The sequence below is a fragment of the Elephas maximus genome, chromosome 27, assembly GCF_024166365.1.
Source record: "Elephas maximus indicus isolate mEleMax1 chromosome 27, mEleMax1 primary haplotype, whole genome shotgun sequence".
Classification (NCBI taxonomy): domain Eukaryota; kingdom Metazoa; phylum Chordata; class Mammalia; order Proboscidea; family Elephantidae; genus Elephas; species Elephas maximus.
In genome coordinates, this window is record NC_064845.1 from 7,427,555 (window position 1) to 7,442,255 (window position 14,701).

General features: G+C 48.1%; 1 protein-coding gene across 4 annotated transcripts in view; it reads right to left on the bottom strand.

Moving 5' to 3' along the window:
- Window positions 1–2,410: 2,410 nt before the first annotated feature.
- Window positions 2,411–14,701, bottom strand: part of GPD1L (glycerol-3-phosphate dehydrogenase 1 like) — a 56,942-nt gene continuing 44,651 nt past the window's right edge. For all 4 annotated transcript variants that reach the window (XM_049871195.1, XM_049871194.1, XM_049871197.1 and 1 more), the window contains exons 6-8: window positions 9,477–9,710; window positions 8,702–8,808; window positions 2,411–3,883 (exon numbers count right to left, since the gene is read on the bottom strand). In XM_049871195.1, the coding sequence (XP_049727152.1) occupies window positions 3,787–3,883; window positions 8,702–8,808; window positions 9,477–9,710 (438 nt within the window). In that variant the 3' untranslated portion in view covers window positions 2,411–3,786. The remainder of the gene's footprint in view (window positions 3,884–8,701; window positions 8,809–9,476; window positions 9,711–14,701) is intronic.

Consider the following 14,701-nt stretch of genomic DNA (forward strand, 5'->3'; position numbering starts at 1 on the left):
ACCCAAAGGCCGGCAGTTTGAATCCACCAGCCACTCCTCAGAAACCCTATGCGTTAGTTCTGCTGTGACCCATAGGGTCACTGTGAGTCAGAATCGACTCAATGGCATGAGTTTTATACCCCCTGGAAGGCTCCAGTTTCAGCATAAGCTTTACAACCCAAGTCCTTAGATGACGGAGAACAACCCCACTCCCTCCTTTGGTGGCTACAGAGCTGCTTCATGGCCTTACGACTGGGCTGTCCACCCCATCTTGTTTTCAGGCTCCTGGAGATTTCCCTCACATTTTGGTGGGATCAGCTCTGCATACACAACATTGGTCATACTTTCCTAGCTTTTCCAGGTGTTTCAGGGGAGGGAGCCCACTGTACAGTTAGAACTGGAAGTACCCCATCCTACAATCACAATTATGAAAAAAATCATTAAGCAATGGAAGTGAACACAGACAAATTTAAGCATATGTGTTGAGGACTGGGAGTAGGGACGATGTCTTCCTTTAAAAACAAAATTACCTTAAGTATGGTTAATGTAACTACTACCACCACTCACTGTCACTGAGTCAATTCTGACTCATAGTGACCCTACAGAACAGAGTAGAACGGCCCCATAGGGTTTCCAGAGAGCTGCTGGTGGCTTCAAACTGCTGACCTTTTGGTTAACAGCCTGAGCTCCTAACCACTGCGCCACCAGGGCTCCACGTTAATGTAATACAATTCAGAAAAAAGACCCGACCAAGATAAAACTATGAACTAAATTGATATTTCAAAGAGAGGACCCACAGCACAAGTTTGGGGGTTAAATGTTTATTAAACCAAGCTTTTAAATGTATACATCCACCCAGTCTGTAAACAAATATACTACACACCTAAGTAAAAGACTAGTGGATCAGAACTCATGAAAAGACTAAAATTCCCTCTGCACCCTGGTACCTCACCCAACAGCCTCTTTGGGCCGATGCCACGGGACATATTAAAGTCAAAAGTCCAATGAAAAAACCCGAAGGAGCTTATTCTGACTCCACCTCCTAGGATGGACTTCAAGACAGGTATCTGTTCCATATTACAGTAGGCTGGGTTATAGCAAGGCCACAGTGTAGCTTTTACATTTACAGACTGGCTGAAATAGTACAAATTATGCTTCGAATCTTCAAATGCCTTCCTCCCTATTACCATAATTAGTAAGCAATGTGAATTAAAATAAACAACAAATTACTGGTGGTTATAAAAATAGATAACTCATCGAGTAATAAATATCTACAGTCAGCAGAGCACACACTTATAAAATTGGACTTTTACCGTCATGTGCAGAACAGAATATATCCGAGAGGGACTGTTGACAGACTTCAAGGGTAAGACAGCACGTGCAAAGAAAAAACACTCACGTATAAAACTCGGAGAAGGAAGTTGAGTGCAGATGAGCTTATATAAAACACACAAAACCGTGATTCCTCACATCCGATTACCCTTCTTAACAGACACCGCCGTTAGCTTATAGCCCTTTACGTATCTTAAAAAGCAACACTTTGTGTTACCTATATACAAACTTTAAAAAAGGTTTACCGCCAGACAAGCAAAAATTGATTAACAGTGACATTAAAATGGCTGAAATTCGCAGCGTTTTTGTGCGCTTTCATATCCTTCTGAGTAAACGAGAGTATGCGGCTTAAAATACCCCCAAAACATTTTGCATAGAGTTTTTAAAATTCCAGCCCCTCCCCCCCCAAAATCTATTCCACAATCATTTCAGGTACAGAAATTAAAAAAAGAAAAATAATCCCAAACAAGAAAAACGTCACAATCTCACAAAATGACTTAAAACCCATGGACATATAATTCACATGTTCATATATGACATTCGTATGTTCAACACATTGAGTGCTCTGTAAGGTAACTGTGTAATGCTATCCTAAAAACCAATCCTATTTAAGAAGGTGCACAATTCCCATTCTAACTGTAGAATTAAAAGCACTTATGCCACCCACTGTGAGTTTCAGTGAGGCTGACACCCACCTGGTTGGACCTGATGGAGTCACCCTGAAGCTTCACCTAGGACATGTGGCCAACCTGTACTCTAAAGGTCCAGAACTCAGAGCCTCACAGGGAGGCAGGACACACGTGAGCTGTCCCAAGGTCACCTTCAGCCAGACCAGTGTTCCCAAACTGTGGTCCCCAGAACACGTTTCCTCCCTGCAAAACTCACCATGGTCTAATACATTCGGGACCTTCTGGGTTAGATGGAATCAGGCAGACTCCACCGAGACACTGTGTGTTCTACACCTTCAAGAGGGGTTCGAAGATGCAGGTGTTTGCAAACTCACCTTCCCAGGAAACACCTGCTGGATCCCAGGACACCTGTTCTCTATGGAACCTGCTTTGAGAAATGCCAATCTAGGGTAAGTAAAAAAAAAAAGTAGTGGTCCTCAAATTTTAGTGACCAAGCAGAATCACCTGGCAGCCTTGGTAATGCAGATACACTGACACCTCACTTCAGGTATGGGTTGGGACCTGGGAGCCTGCCTTTCTAACAGACGCCAAGGGAAGCTGCTGCTGCGGCTGAATCGTAGACCTCGCTTTCAGCAGTCACGTGCAGACATGCACACCAACCTGAGCTGCAGGGAGCCTTCCTCCGGCCACAGAAAAGGCTGCCCGTGGCGTGGCGTGTGCCACGGTGATTTAACTGGAGGTGAGATCAGGCCAGTGGCATCTTAGAAAGGCCCCGGCGCCTTGGTGGGATGGAGGAGCTCCGGGCCTGGCCCCTGGCTCTGCCCCTCCTCACCAGGTCACCAGGCATCTCAACTCCATCTTAAAAGAGGAATAGCAGCAGCCCCCTCTCTGGGGATTTTTGAGGCTTAAAAGAGACATCCAACAAGTAAAAGCACTGCCTAACAAAAAGCACTGTGCAAGTGTCTGCTGCCATCTGGAAGAATGTGTCAGTCACAGCGGCAAAGTCCCAGATAAGCCTTCTGTCTTCTGCCACTGCTAAGTCTTGATGAAAACACACTGGTAACTAACAAAGAGAAAGAGGCTGAAAATGCAGAAAACTGCACAGCAGAAAATATCTAAGTGGATTACCTAAAAATATTTAATCGTTTAAAAAAAAAAAAGATCAACCCATAATCAAAACAGTTAATTATGCTGGCCTGGGGACAGTGTTTAAATATGTCAGCATGCTGACCTTTGAACACGCTTTCTCCTCCACCCCATTGGGTTAATGCCAGTTAAATTTTAAAGAAAGGGGGGAAAAATTCACCCCCCCAAACACATTAAAAACAAAAAAATCTGCTGCTGTGGAGTCGATTCCAACTCATAGCAACCCTATAGGACAAAGTAGAGCTGCCCCATAGGGTTTCCAAGGAGCGCCTGGTAGATCTTAACTGTTGACCTTTTGGTTAGCTGCCGTAGCACTTAATCACTATGCCTCCAGGGTTTCCAAACACGTATTAGATGTAGAAAATTTAGCTGAGATCTTCCAATCTTATAGGCTACCACGTTGCAAAACTTTCAGAAGAAATTTTTTAAAAAGGTCTTTAATTTGGTTCACAGAGACACCCGCAGAATGAGACATGAGTGCACCCTCGCACGTACACATATGCGTGTTTAGTTACTGCGTAGTATAACTTAGCCAATGAGCTGCCTCTCACAATTCAAAAATGAACCTGTAAAAATTCATACACATCCATTGTGGGACGACAGTCAAGCAAACATCTTTCTGCCAAGTCCTGGTTTCCATCTGAACCCAAAAGACTGCCTGGAAAGGCAGACCTTCTGCCAATACGTTGCATAATTCGCTTTATGTGTGCTCTGGGTGGCACTGGAGGCAAGACAACATATCTTTAACGGGTTTTCCTTCGTAGCAGATCTGATACACTGCAGTAAACAGCGGAAACCTAGATGGGGAGACATGAGACAAAGACAAGGTCAGACATCTGGTTTACCTCCTGGAACAAATGAGTTCTTCTACAAGACTGCAGATGAGTGCTACGTGGGAAAACAAAGGGACTGTCTCTCACTCCTTTATTATTTACTCTGCAAAGAGCCTCTGCACCATTGCTGTAAGATCTAGATCCAATCTAGACCACGCTCTGCCTGATCTAAGATTGGAGTGTAAGCTCTCCAAACAAGTCACATGGTAACGATTACAGGGCAACCAGTGGCCATTTACAGACACAGCTGGGGCGCAGGCTCCTGGTCAAGCCTAGGACGAGTCCCCATTTCTGCCGCTATTTTAAAAGATGGGAGGATACATTTTAAATGCAGGGAGGTATTGCTCTCCCTTGTCCAAAGGATCAGTCCCAAGGGGATGGCGAGGCAGCCCATCTACGTCACCGTAAGTAATTCAGGCCTGGCGCACTGCTGCGGGAACAACGGGGGGACCGGCAGTTAGCAGCACCGATCTCATGCGGGAAGCTGGGAGTGTTTTGCTTTTTCTTCCAAGGTGTGAACAGAGATATAAGCGAAAGTTTGAAACAGCTGAGGGTGCAAAGGTGTGGGCTGATGAGCCACTGCAAGAAAAGACAACATCCCAGGCCATGGCTGGCTCAGCAACGTTTTTTGTTTTTTAACGGCAGAAATCACCAGGGAAATAACTAATTTCAATCAGGCTTTCAAACATACACACGCACACACATCCCCAAAGTGAGCTTGACAGAATCAATAGTCTTTAAAGGCCATTCTGAAAATCAGCTGGTAGAATCCTACAAAAGAACAATTTAAGGAGACCAAACAGTTCTGATGGATCCTGTATCTTTAAGAGATTCTGTCACTGTGGGTCCAGCACCCGTCTCGTCTGTCGGTGTGTTGTGCTGTGGTGGCTTGCATGTTGCTGTGATGCTGGAAGCTATGTTACTAGTATTTCAAATACCAGCACGGTCACACCCATGGTGGACAGGTTTCAGTGGAGCGTCCAGGCTAAGACTAGGAAGAAAAGCCTGGTGATCTGTCTAAAAATTAGCCAGTGAAAACCTTATATATCTTAACAGAGCATTGTCTGCCTTGCTGCTTTGAAAATGGCTTCAGAAGGGATCAACTGCCAGAGGAAAAAAGGTTTTTTTTTTTTTTTTTAAACCAAGCATCTATTTAGTAATCGTGAGATCATTCGTATTTCTACTGGCAAATGTGTATAGTTTTCACAGACCTGAAGGACAGTGGATAAATTGTCTTACTTCTTTCATTCACTTCAGTGTTGACATAACTATAACCACCATACTTATTCTTTTTAATAGCTAGATAATATTCCATTATTCATGTGTAATTTAGTTAATCATCCCAACCATTAAACATTTAGGGTTCCTTTTTTTTTTTCAGTTCTTTGAATTTTATTTTTTACTGTGCTTTAGATGAAATTTTCAGAGCAAATTAGTTTATCATTAAACAATTAATACACATATTGTTTTGTGACACTGGCTGTCAACCCTGCGATGTGTTAACACCATCTCCTTCTCGACCTTGGGTTCCCCATTACCAGCTTTCCTAACCCCTCCTACCTTCTCGTCCTTGTCCCTGGGCTGGTGTGCTCGTTTAGTCTTGTATACATGGTTGAGCTACATGTATTACTGTTTGTTTTCTGGGCCTGTCTACTCTTGGACTGAAGGGTAAACCTCAGGAGTGACTTTAGTACTGAGTTAAAAGGGTGTCTGGGGGCCATACTCTCAGGGTTTCTGCAGTCTCTGTGTGACCAGTAAGTACGGTCTTTTCTTCTGAGTTAGGATTTTGTTTTACATTTTTCTCCAGCTCTGTCCGGGACCCTCATTGGGATCCCTGTCAGAGCAGTCGGTGGTGGTAGCCAGGCACCATCTAGTTGTGCTGGACACAGTCTGGTGAAGGCTTTGGTAGCTGTGGTCCATTAGTCCTTTGAACCGACCTTTCCCTTGTGCCTTTGGTTTTCTTCATCCTCCCTTGCTCCAGGCGGGGTGGGACCAGTAGATGCATCTTAAATGACCGCTCACAGGCTTTTAAGGCCCCAGGTGCTACTCACCAAAGCAGGACATAGAACATTGTCGATTAAGCTAGATGCTCCCCCAGAAGGAAGACATCATGTTTGGTGAAGTAGAGGGCCCAGCAAGGGCGACCCCTGGTGAGACGGACTGGTATAACAGCACCCACAACGGACTCAAATATGGCTGCAATCGGGAGGACAACACAGGACCAGGCAACTGTTGCACTTACGGTGGCCAGGAGCTGGCGCAGGCTCAACATCCGTCTGTCTGTCTACCTGTAATTGTTGGTATTTTAAAGTATGGAGCGTTGTGTTATTTTCTGGAGTCAGGTAGACTTAATCAGGTCTGACTCCACAGCCTATGAACTCTGGGCAAGTCTCACAGCCCCTCTGACCCTGCTTCCTCCTCTGTGAAATGGCGCAGGGGAAGCAGACTGCTGGGAGCATTCAGTGACTTACGTATAAAGCGAGCAGCATAGAGCCTGACACATAACCAAAACCAAAACCCCAAACCCGCTGCCATCGAGTCGATTCCGATTCATAGCGACCCTATAGGACAGAGTAGGACTGCCCCACAGGGTTTCCACGGAGCGCCTGGTGGATTCATATAGCAGGTGGAGCTCTTAACCAGTGCGCCACCAGGGCTCCGCCTGGCATGTGGGAGTACGCAATCAATGGCGGCTTAGGAAAGCAGCCACAGGACAGACCACACCCCAGGCTGCGGCAAAGCCCGACACGGCTAACGACAGACCGCACCCCAGGCTGCGGCAAAGCCTGACACGGCTACAGAAGCACTTTACAGGGCAAGTCTGCTGACCCCCGATCTCAACAGTATGTTCAAAGCAGGGAAAGGTCTTTGTGGCTGGAGGATACAGAAAAAGCTTCCCTGCAGACAGACACAGGCTGCAGCTGAAGGTGGCGGAGGTTGAGATGAGTGGGGCGGGGCAGGCGGGGTGGGGGCAGGGTCTGGGCAGCCAAACAGGAGAACAGAAGCACCTGTGAGTCTGAGGAGGGGGTGTCTGGGGGCAAAGAGGAGCCTGGTTCGACTGGAGGTATAGGACCAACTGTGAGCAAGTTAAGCTGCTACTGGACTGAACTGGACTGAGGGAGGCTGCCCCAAACACCAGCCTAAGGACTGTGGACTTAATCCTGTAAGGGCAGCAAGCCTCTAGCTCCTTGGTGGCACAAATAGTTCAGTGCTCGGCTGCTAACCGAAAGGTTGGAGGTTCAAATTTACCCAGAGGCACCTCAGGAGAAAGGCCTGGCAACCTGCTTCCAAAAGGCCACAGCCTTGAAAGCCCTAGGCAGCCCAGTTCTACTGCCCCAAACCATATGGCCAGTCAGCAACAAGGTGACCTTGAACGCCAACTTCTAGCCCGTCTGCTCCCTGCTCTGTCTGTAACAGCAGAAAAGAGGACGGTGGGAGGAAATTGAGGCAGACCAGAGTGCCAGTGGCCGGAACGAAAAAGAGAAAACTAAGGTAAGAGGCGGTATGAAGGGAAAATGACTGAGTTTGGCTCTGCCCAGGCAGCATCAGGAGGTGGGCAGCACAGGGATGGAGCAGTCCCTGAGGACTCTAGACCCCAGACTGGGAGACGGGTGGCATCACCTCCCATCTTTATGAACTGTTATGCCAACTGAGCTAGGTGTCCCCCGAGACCATGGTCCCACCACCCCCAGCCCAGCAATTTGGTCCCTCAAGGAGCTTGGATGTGTCTATGGAGCTTCTGTGACCTTGCCTGTACAAGCTGGGCTGGCTTCCCCACTAACACAGGTGCCATTTTAAAGCCGTGGCTGGGAGCTCACCCTCGCCAAATGCCCAGATATTTTTTTAAGGCTTTTAAAAAAATTCCTGATAAATGCTTAATGGTTATTAAAGTTGCCCAACAGGACACAGATTAATCGCTGGCTATGCTAAATACATAAGGAAAACCATGTCTGCCGGAGGTCCTGTCCTTTTAGCCACAATTTCAAGGTGATTACCCTCCCCTACAGCACTTTAATGAACTTCCGTCTCTGCCAGGCAGGTTTCTCAAGTCACTTCAGCAAAGTAAAGTGGAAAATCAAGAGGGAAGACAAACGTCCCATCCGCCTTCGTTTTCAACTTTCAGTATGGAGATGGACAGCTGATGAATCTGTACCTGGGAAAGGAGAGGTGAGCTGGGCTGCAGGGTACGGTAAAGAGGAGCGGATGAGAGCTGCAGATATCTGGACGGACCTGAAGAAGGATGACGGGGCTGCACCCAGAGGTGATGGCAGACGCTGTCTGTCACCCATCTCCCAGCTCAGAAAGACGAGTGTGCTAAGGACTAGCCACAAGTGACAGCATCGATATAGCACCCAGCTCCCTCCTCTCTCAGGCAACCAAACTGTCCCTCTCCCAAGGAGTACCATGGGAGAACACGTTGCCTAAGCATTTACCAGGCCTGTGACTGCCAGGGGAGGCTTTTAAAAATTTAAAAACTCAGGGCACAGAGCTCTCCCCAGACACACGGCAGGACAAACCAATCTCGAGCCTGGCATTTCACGATGTGCCGTACAGCTGAGCTCTCCTCCCTGGAGTTGAGCCTGGTTTGGGGTTTTGTGTGAACACTCGTTTTCAAGTTGGGTAGGTGTCTCCTGCCCACGTGTTCACACAAAGGGCTGAATTAACCCATTCGCGCCCCAGGCGCACCTGGCAAGGAGCTAGTGCTCAGGTACACTGGGCTGGCCTTCGGGAGGAGTGGAGGGTGGACATGTATCTGGTCTCCTGGGGAACTGGGAGACTTACTTGTCGATCAGTCCCTTCTGCTTAAGGATGCGGTACACTTCCGCGGAAGTCTGAGGCCCCTGGAGCTTCTGCCCATTCAGCATCTCTTTCTCCAGTTCTTCGATGGTCTTAAAAGCAAAGGTTAAGGGAGTAAGAAATAAGGGACGCAGAAAATCTCCAATAAAGACTAGAAAATCACTTATTTTAAGAGGAGAGACTGGGAGCCCCTGCTGCAGGCCAAAAAAAGCACAACAACCTACAAGATAAAGGACACAAGAGTCAAGAACTTTGACGTGAAGACAGAAGGAGCCCAGCAGACTACGAACGCTGACTTTCATCTTCACCAGGCTGCGCTTACACCCACCCGGGAGTCTTCTTTTTTTTAGTTTTATTGTCCTTTAGGTGAAAGTTTGCTGCACAAATTATTTTCTCATTCAAAAATTTATACAGATTGTTTGTGACGTTGGTCGCAATCCCTGCAATGTGACAGCACTCCCCCCTTTCCACCTCAGGTTCCCCATGTCCGTTTGTCCAACTTTCCTGTCCCCTTCTACCTTCTCATCTTACTTTTAGGCAGGTGTTGCCCATTTGGTCTCATATACTTGACTGAACTAAGAGCTCGTTCCTCACGTGTGTTAGTGTCTGTTTCATAGGCCTGTCTAATCTTTGGCTGAGAAGTGGACTATGGGAGTGACTTCAGTGCTGAGTGAGCAGGGTGTCTGGGGGCCTTAGTCTTGGGCAACCCAGGAGTCTTGAGTGAGGAGGGAGAGAGGTGGAGAGGGAAGGTGAGGGCTACCTTGCCCGTCCTGGCAAACGCTTCAGCCACTCTGCGGTTCCGGCCCCCGTAGCAGGTGGTGATCAGGTCGGCCACCCCGCAGCTCTCCAGGAAGGTGGCAGTGGACACCTGGCCCCTGCAGAAGATTCTGGCAAATGAGATCATCTCCATGAGTCCTAGGCGGATGACAGCAGCTTTGGTGTTGTCCCCGCAGTGCAGGCCGTCGCAGAACCCGGCTCCCACGGCTACGATGTTCTGCAAAAGACACAACAAAGATGGGGGTGCTGTCTGCCCAGCGGAAGAGGGTGGGGCAGGGACAGAAGGGGATGCTGGGGGTGCTGTCTGCCCAGCGGGAGTGAGCAGGGCAGGGACAGAAGGGGATGCTGGGGGTGCTGTCTGCCCAGCGGGAGTGAGCAGGGCAGGGACAGAAGGGGATGCTGGAGGTGCTGTCTGCCCAGCGGGAGTGAGCAGGGCAGGGACAGACAGGGACGCTGGCTCCACCTGCAAAGTGCTCAGCTGGTTCACGCACATCCCTGGGCTCTACTCTTGTACACAGGGGTGAGGCAGAGGACAGGGGGACAGGGCCTCTCTATGCCCACCTAGAGGACCAAGAGCCAGATGTGGGCTCAGCAGAAGGCAACTGTTGAAGAATACCAGCCAGAGAATCTGTGGTCAAATGCTGTCTGGGAAAACTGCTTTACCTTTTATGAGTTTTTTATTGAATGCTACTGAAGCCCGTGCAGTGGGTGGTTAAGAGTTCAGCTTAAGTTAAGAGTTTGAATCCACAGCTGCTCCATGGAAACCCTATGAGGCAGTTCTATTCTGTCCACTAGGGTCACCATATGTCAGAATTGACTCAACAGTAAAAGGTTTGGTTTTTTTGGTTTTATGGAATCCCTGAGTGATGCAAACAGTTAACGTGCTCAGAGGCTTACTGAAAGGTTGGAGGTTCGAGTCCACCCAGAGGTGCCTCAGAAAACAGACCTGGTGATCTACTTCCCAAAGGTCGGTCTTGAAAGCCTTACGGAGTAGTTCTACTCTGACACACGTGGGGTTGTCATGAGTCAGAGCTGACTGGACGACAGTGGTTTTATTTATTTAATTAAGCTATAACATTCATACAGAAAAGTGTACAACTCCTAAGTACACGGCTTGATGAATTTTCACAAACTGAATACACCCACAAAACCAGCACTCGGACTAAGAGAAAGAACATAACCAGCTCACAGGAAAGCCCCTGCAGCCCCCTCCAGTCAACCCCCACTCTCCCGACTTCTGGCCACACGGATTCCTTCTGCCCATCTTTGAACTTTATACAAATGAAACCACACCATATGTCATCTTCTGTGTCTGGCTGGCTCCTCTGGCTCCGTTCAACATTACATTTGTGACATTCACCTACATTTCATAGGCAGCATATTTATTTTAACATCTCCATAGTATTCTGTTGCATGAATAAATTTATCCATTCTTCCGTCAACTGACACTGGGGTAGTTTCCACTTTGGGGACATTATAAATGGTGCTGCTGTAGATACCTTGGTACACATCCTTTGGTGACTGTTATTGTCGTTAGTTGTCATCGAGTCCATTCTGACTCATGATGACCCCATATGTGTAGAGTAGAACTGTGCTCCATAAGGGTTTTCAAGGCTGTGACCTTTTGGAAGCAGACTGCCAGGTCTGTCTTCCGAGGCACCAGGACTGCCAACCTTCTGGCTGGTAGTCAAGTGTTTAACCATACGTGCCACCCATGGATTCCCTTGGTGCTCAGTGCAGGCATGTCTGTTGGCTATGGACTTTAGGAATGGAACTGGCGGGTCATGAGGAATTGCTGCAGGCCAACTGCCTGTTTTTCCACATAAAGTTTTATGGGAACACATCAGTGCCCATCATTAACATATTATCTACGGCTGCTTCTGGCCTACAACAGCATAGCTGATTAGCACCCAATAGGCTGCATGGCCAACAAAGCCTAAAACATTTTGTCTGTCCCTGTGATCATTAATGTTGTGTGTCAACTTGGCTGGGCCACGATCCCCAGTGATTCGGTAGTTACAAGGCAGTCCGGCAGTCTATAATGATGGGATCACCTCCATGATGAGATCAGCCGTGAGCAGCCCATCAGCTGAAAGGGAGTTTCCTTGGGCATGTGGCCAGCATCGAATATAGGTGGACTTTCTGGCCAGGCTTGCCAGCGCTTGCTTGTGCTGGATCCTGCAGGTGGGCTCCTGTTTGTCTGACCTCCAGTTCTTGGGACTTGAGCTAGCAGCTTACCTGCCGTCTTGCCTGCCGATGTTGGGATTCATCGGTCTTAGAAGCCTATGAGCCAGAGCCCTGCTGTCTGACCCACCAATCTTGGGTTCACCAGCCCCTGCGGCTATGTGAATCAGGAGAAGCTTCCAGCTTGACCTACGGACTTGGGATGTTCCAGCCTCTATGACCATTTCCTTGATATAAATCTATTTTTTTTTCTATATATATTTATACACTTCACTGGTTTTGCTTCTCTAAAGAAATCAGCCTAAAACAGGCTCTTTATTTAAAAAGTTTGCTGACTCTGGCTCTAATAAAAAAATAAAATAAAATGTGTGTACAAATAACTACAATACCTGGCAGAAAATAGTGATCTTCTGTAAGAAGTACTGAAAATCTGAGACCTCATTTCAACCCATGTACAGTGAGCATGTACCTGGCGTGGGAAGCACCACGCTGGGCCCTGGACCCTGGGGAGACAGTGTGGTGCTGGGGGAAGGTGAGCCGAGGGTGCCCCCCAAGGGGAGCTACAAAGGTGGATCAGACACAGAGCTTGTCTTCCAGGAGCTGCGAATTTGGGTGGGAAAAGAGATTTGACAATGCGCATCCCAAGACAGGAGGAAGCAGTGTGCTGGGGAGCCTACAGAGGGCCCTACAGGTATCTTCTTTCCCTCCTCGGTAATAACCTAGAGCTTACTTTGGTTGCTAGCTATTCTTATAGTTATCAATCCAGAAATGAAAAACTAGAAAATCTCTAAAAATGATCAGAAAGCTGGCATAAACCCATTTGGGTTTTAGACAAATCCATGCTACTTGCATGTCCTAAACAGTCTCTTGGTGAGGTTCAGAGCTTGAAAAGACAATGGAGTAGCTTCCAAGTCTATTACTCCCCTGCCATGAAGGCCAGAGGAGCCCTGGTGGTGCAGTGGTTAAGACCTATGGCTGCTAATCAAAAGGTTAGCAGTTCTAATCTACCAGTTGCTCCTTAAAAACCCTATGGGGCAGTTCTACTCTGTCCTATAGGGTCGCTATGAGTTGGAATCAACTCGACAGCAACGAGTTTGGGTTTTTTTGGATGAAGGCCCAACCCACTAAAAACCCACTGCTGTCGAAGGCTGGGCTCCATTTATTCTTTGGTTCCTACCGACGCAGGCAGAGCCCCTGCGGATCAGGTCTTATGAGCTTGTGTTTTCATGAGGTATTCATTTCTGCCTGTACCTATGAAAGCTTCTCAACCCTTCCTGCCACCCCTGCATACAAACTGTAGGTTTCATCAGGTTCCTGACACCCATCATCCCAAACTACCTGCCAGCGTGCACACAGTGATGAGGAAGTAGGGCGGTTTCACGGCTTAGTGCAGTCTTAGCATCTGAGACATCACGGGAAGGAAGGAGGGGGAAGCAGTGTGAAAGGAGTCCCAGGAGATGCTGAGGGGCGAGGTGGGGCCTGGTTCTGCTCCAGGTGGGACCAGCTGCGGGGCTGGGATGGAACACACAGGCCTTTTAGGATGCGGTGCTGTGCAGATGCTAAGCCAGGTCCAAACAAGCTCAGACACATGGCAGCCAGACTAAAGAAGCCACGGGGAGACACAGGGGTCCCTGCAATCTGGTTCTCACTCTGCCTTGTCGCTGTTGGACCTTGGACCAATCACTCCACCCCTCTGGGCTGTCTGCCTCAGGTGTAAAATTCAGGGCCTGGACCAGACCTTTCAAGGGCCTCTCATGGTTGACATTCCTCTAGGGACACCTGTCATCGGGCAACCTGGGGACATGCAGAAGCCTTCAGGCTGACTGTTAGGTGTCTACCGAACAGACTCATTGATGTTGCCAAGGCAACATGGAGCACCCTACCATGAGGACCATTGGTCATGTGGTTGGATGGGCTGAAATTGTTCTCTAACACCTCCAACTGAATTTCTGGATTGTGTCCCTGTGTCAGACCCTCTGCTTGACAAGATGTCTGTTACCTGACAAACCAACCCCAGTGAATGTCTGCAGACCGAATGGGAGAAAGACTTCCATTCAAGCAGGGGCTCCCACAGAGGGGTTGTTGTTTAAGTGCCAACAGTGACCTACGCCAGGCCCACTGCATAAACTGTCTCATTTTCTTTCTCAAGACTATTCTGTGATGCATGTACCTATCACCCCACTTCCTGGCTGGGGGAACCAAGGCCCAGAGGGGTCAGTGACTTGCTGAGAATACCTCACTGGTGGTGATGAGTCAGGACGTACGCCCAGCCACCTGGCTCCCTGGGTCAACTGTCCCCATGCCTGGCTGCTGCCACAGTGTGGGAATTGTGGCCTGCCTGCCCCTAGCCTCCAGGTCAAAGAGACCTTCCTGAATCCTCTGCAGTTAGACGTCAAGGGGAAGTGCACCCCCCCCAACATAGTGGCAAAAAGGATAGGCTTTGGAAGAGAAAAGAGTTTGTGGGAGAAGACAATACAAACAACAGGAGCAGCAGCAGCTAACCTTACTGAACTGTTCTAAGTGCCTCATGTATTATTCATTTAATGCTCATGACATTCCTGTCTCGGTTACCCAGTGTTGCTATAACAGGAATACCACACGTGGATGGCTTTAACAAAGAGAATTATTCTCTCATAGACCAGGACGCTAGAAGTCTGAATTCAGGGCGTCAGCTCCAGGGGAGACTTTCTCTCTCTGTCGGCCCTTGGGAAGGTCCTTGTCATCAGTCTTCCTAGGCTGAGGAGCTTCTCTACACAGGAACCCTGCGTCCAAAGGGCTCGTTACTCTCCTGGCTTTTGCTTCTTGGTAGTTTGAAGTTCTCAAGTTCTCTGCTCACCTCTCTTTTATATCTCAAAAGAGATTGACTTAAGATACAACCTAATATTGTACGTTAAGTCCTGCCTTATTAACGTAACTGCTGCTAATCTCACCTCATTAACGTCATAGAGGTAAGACTTACAACACAAAGGAAAATCACATCAGAAGACAAAATAGTGGACAATCACACAATACTGGGAATCACGG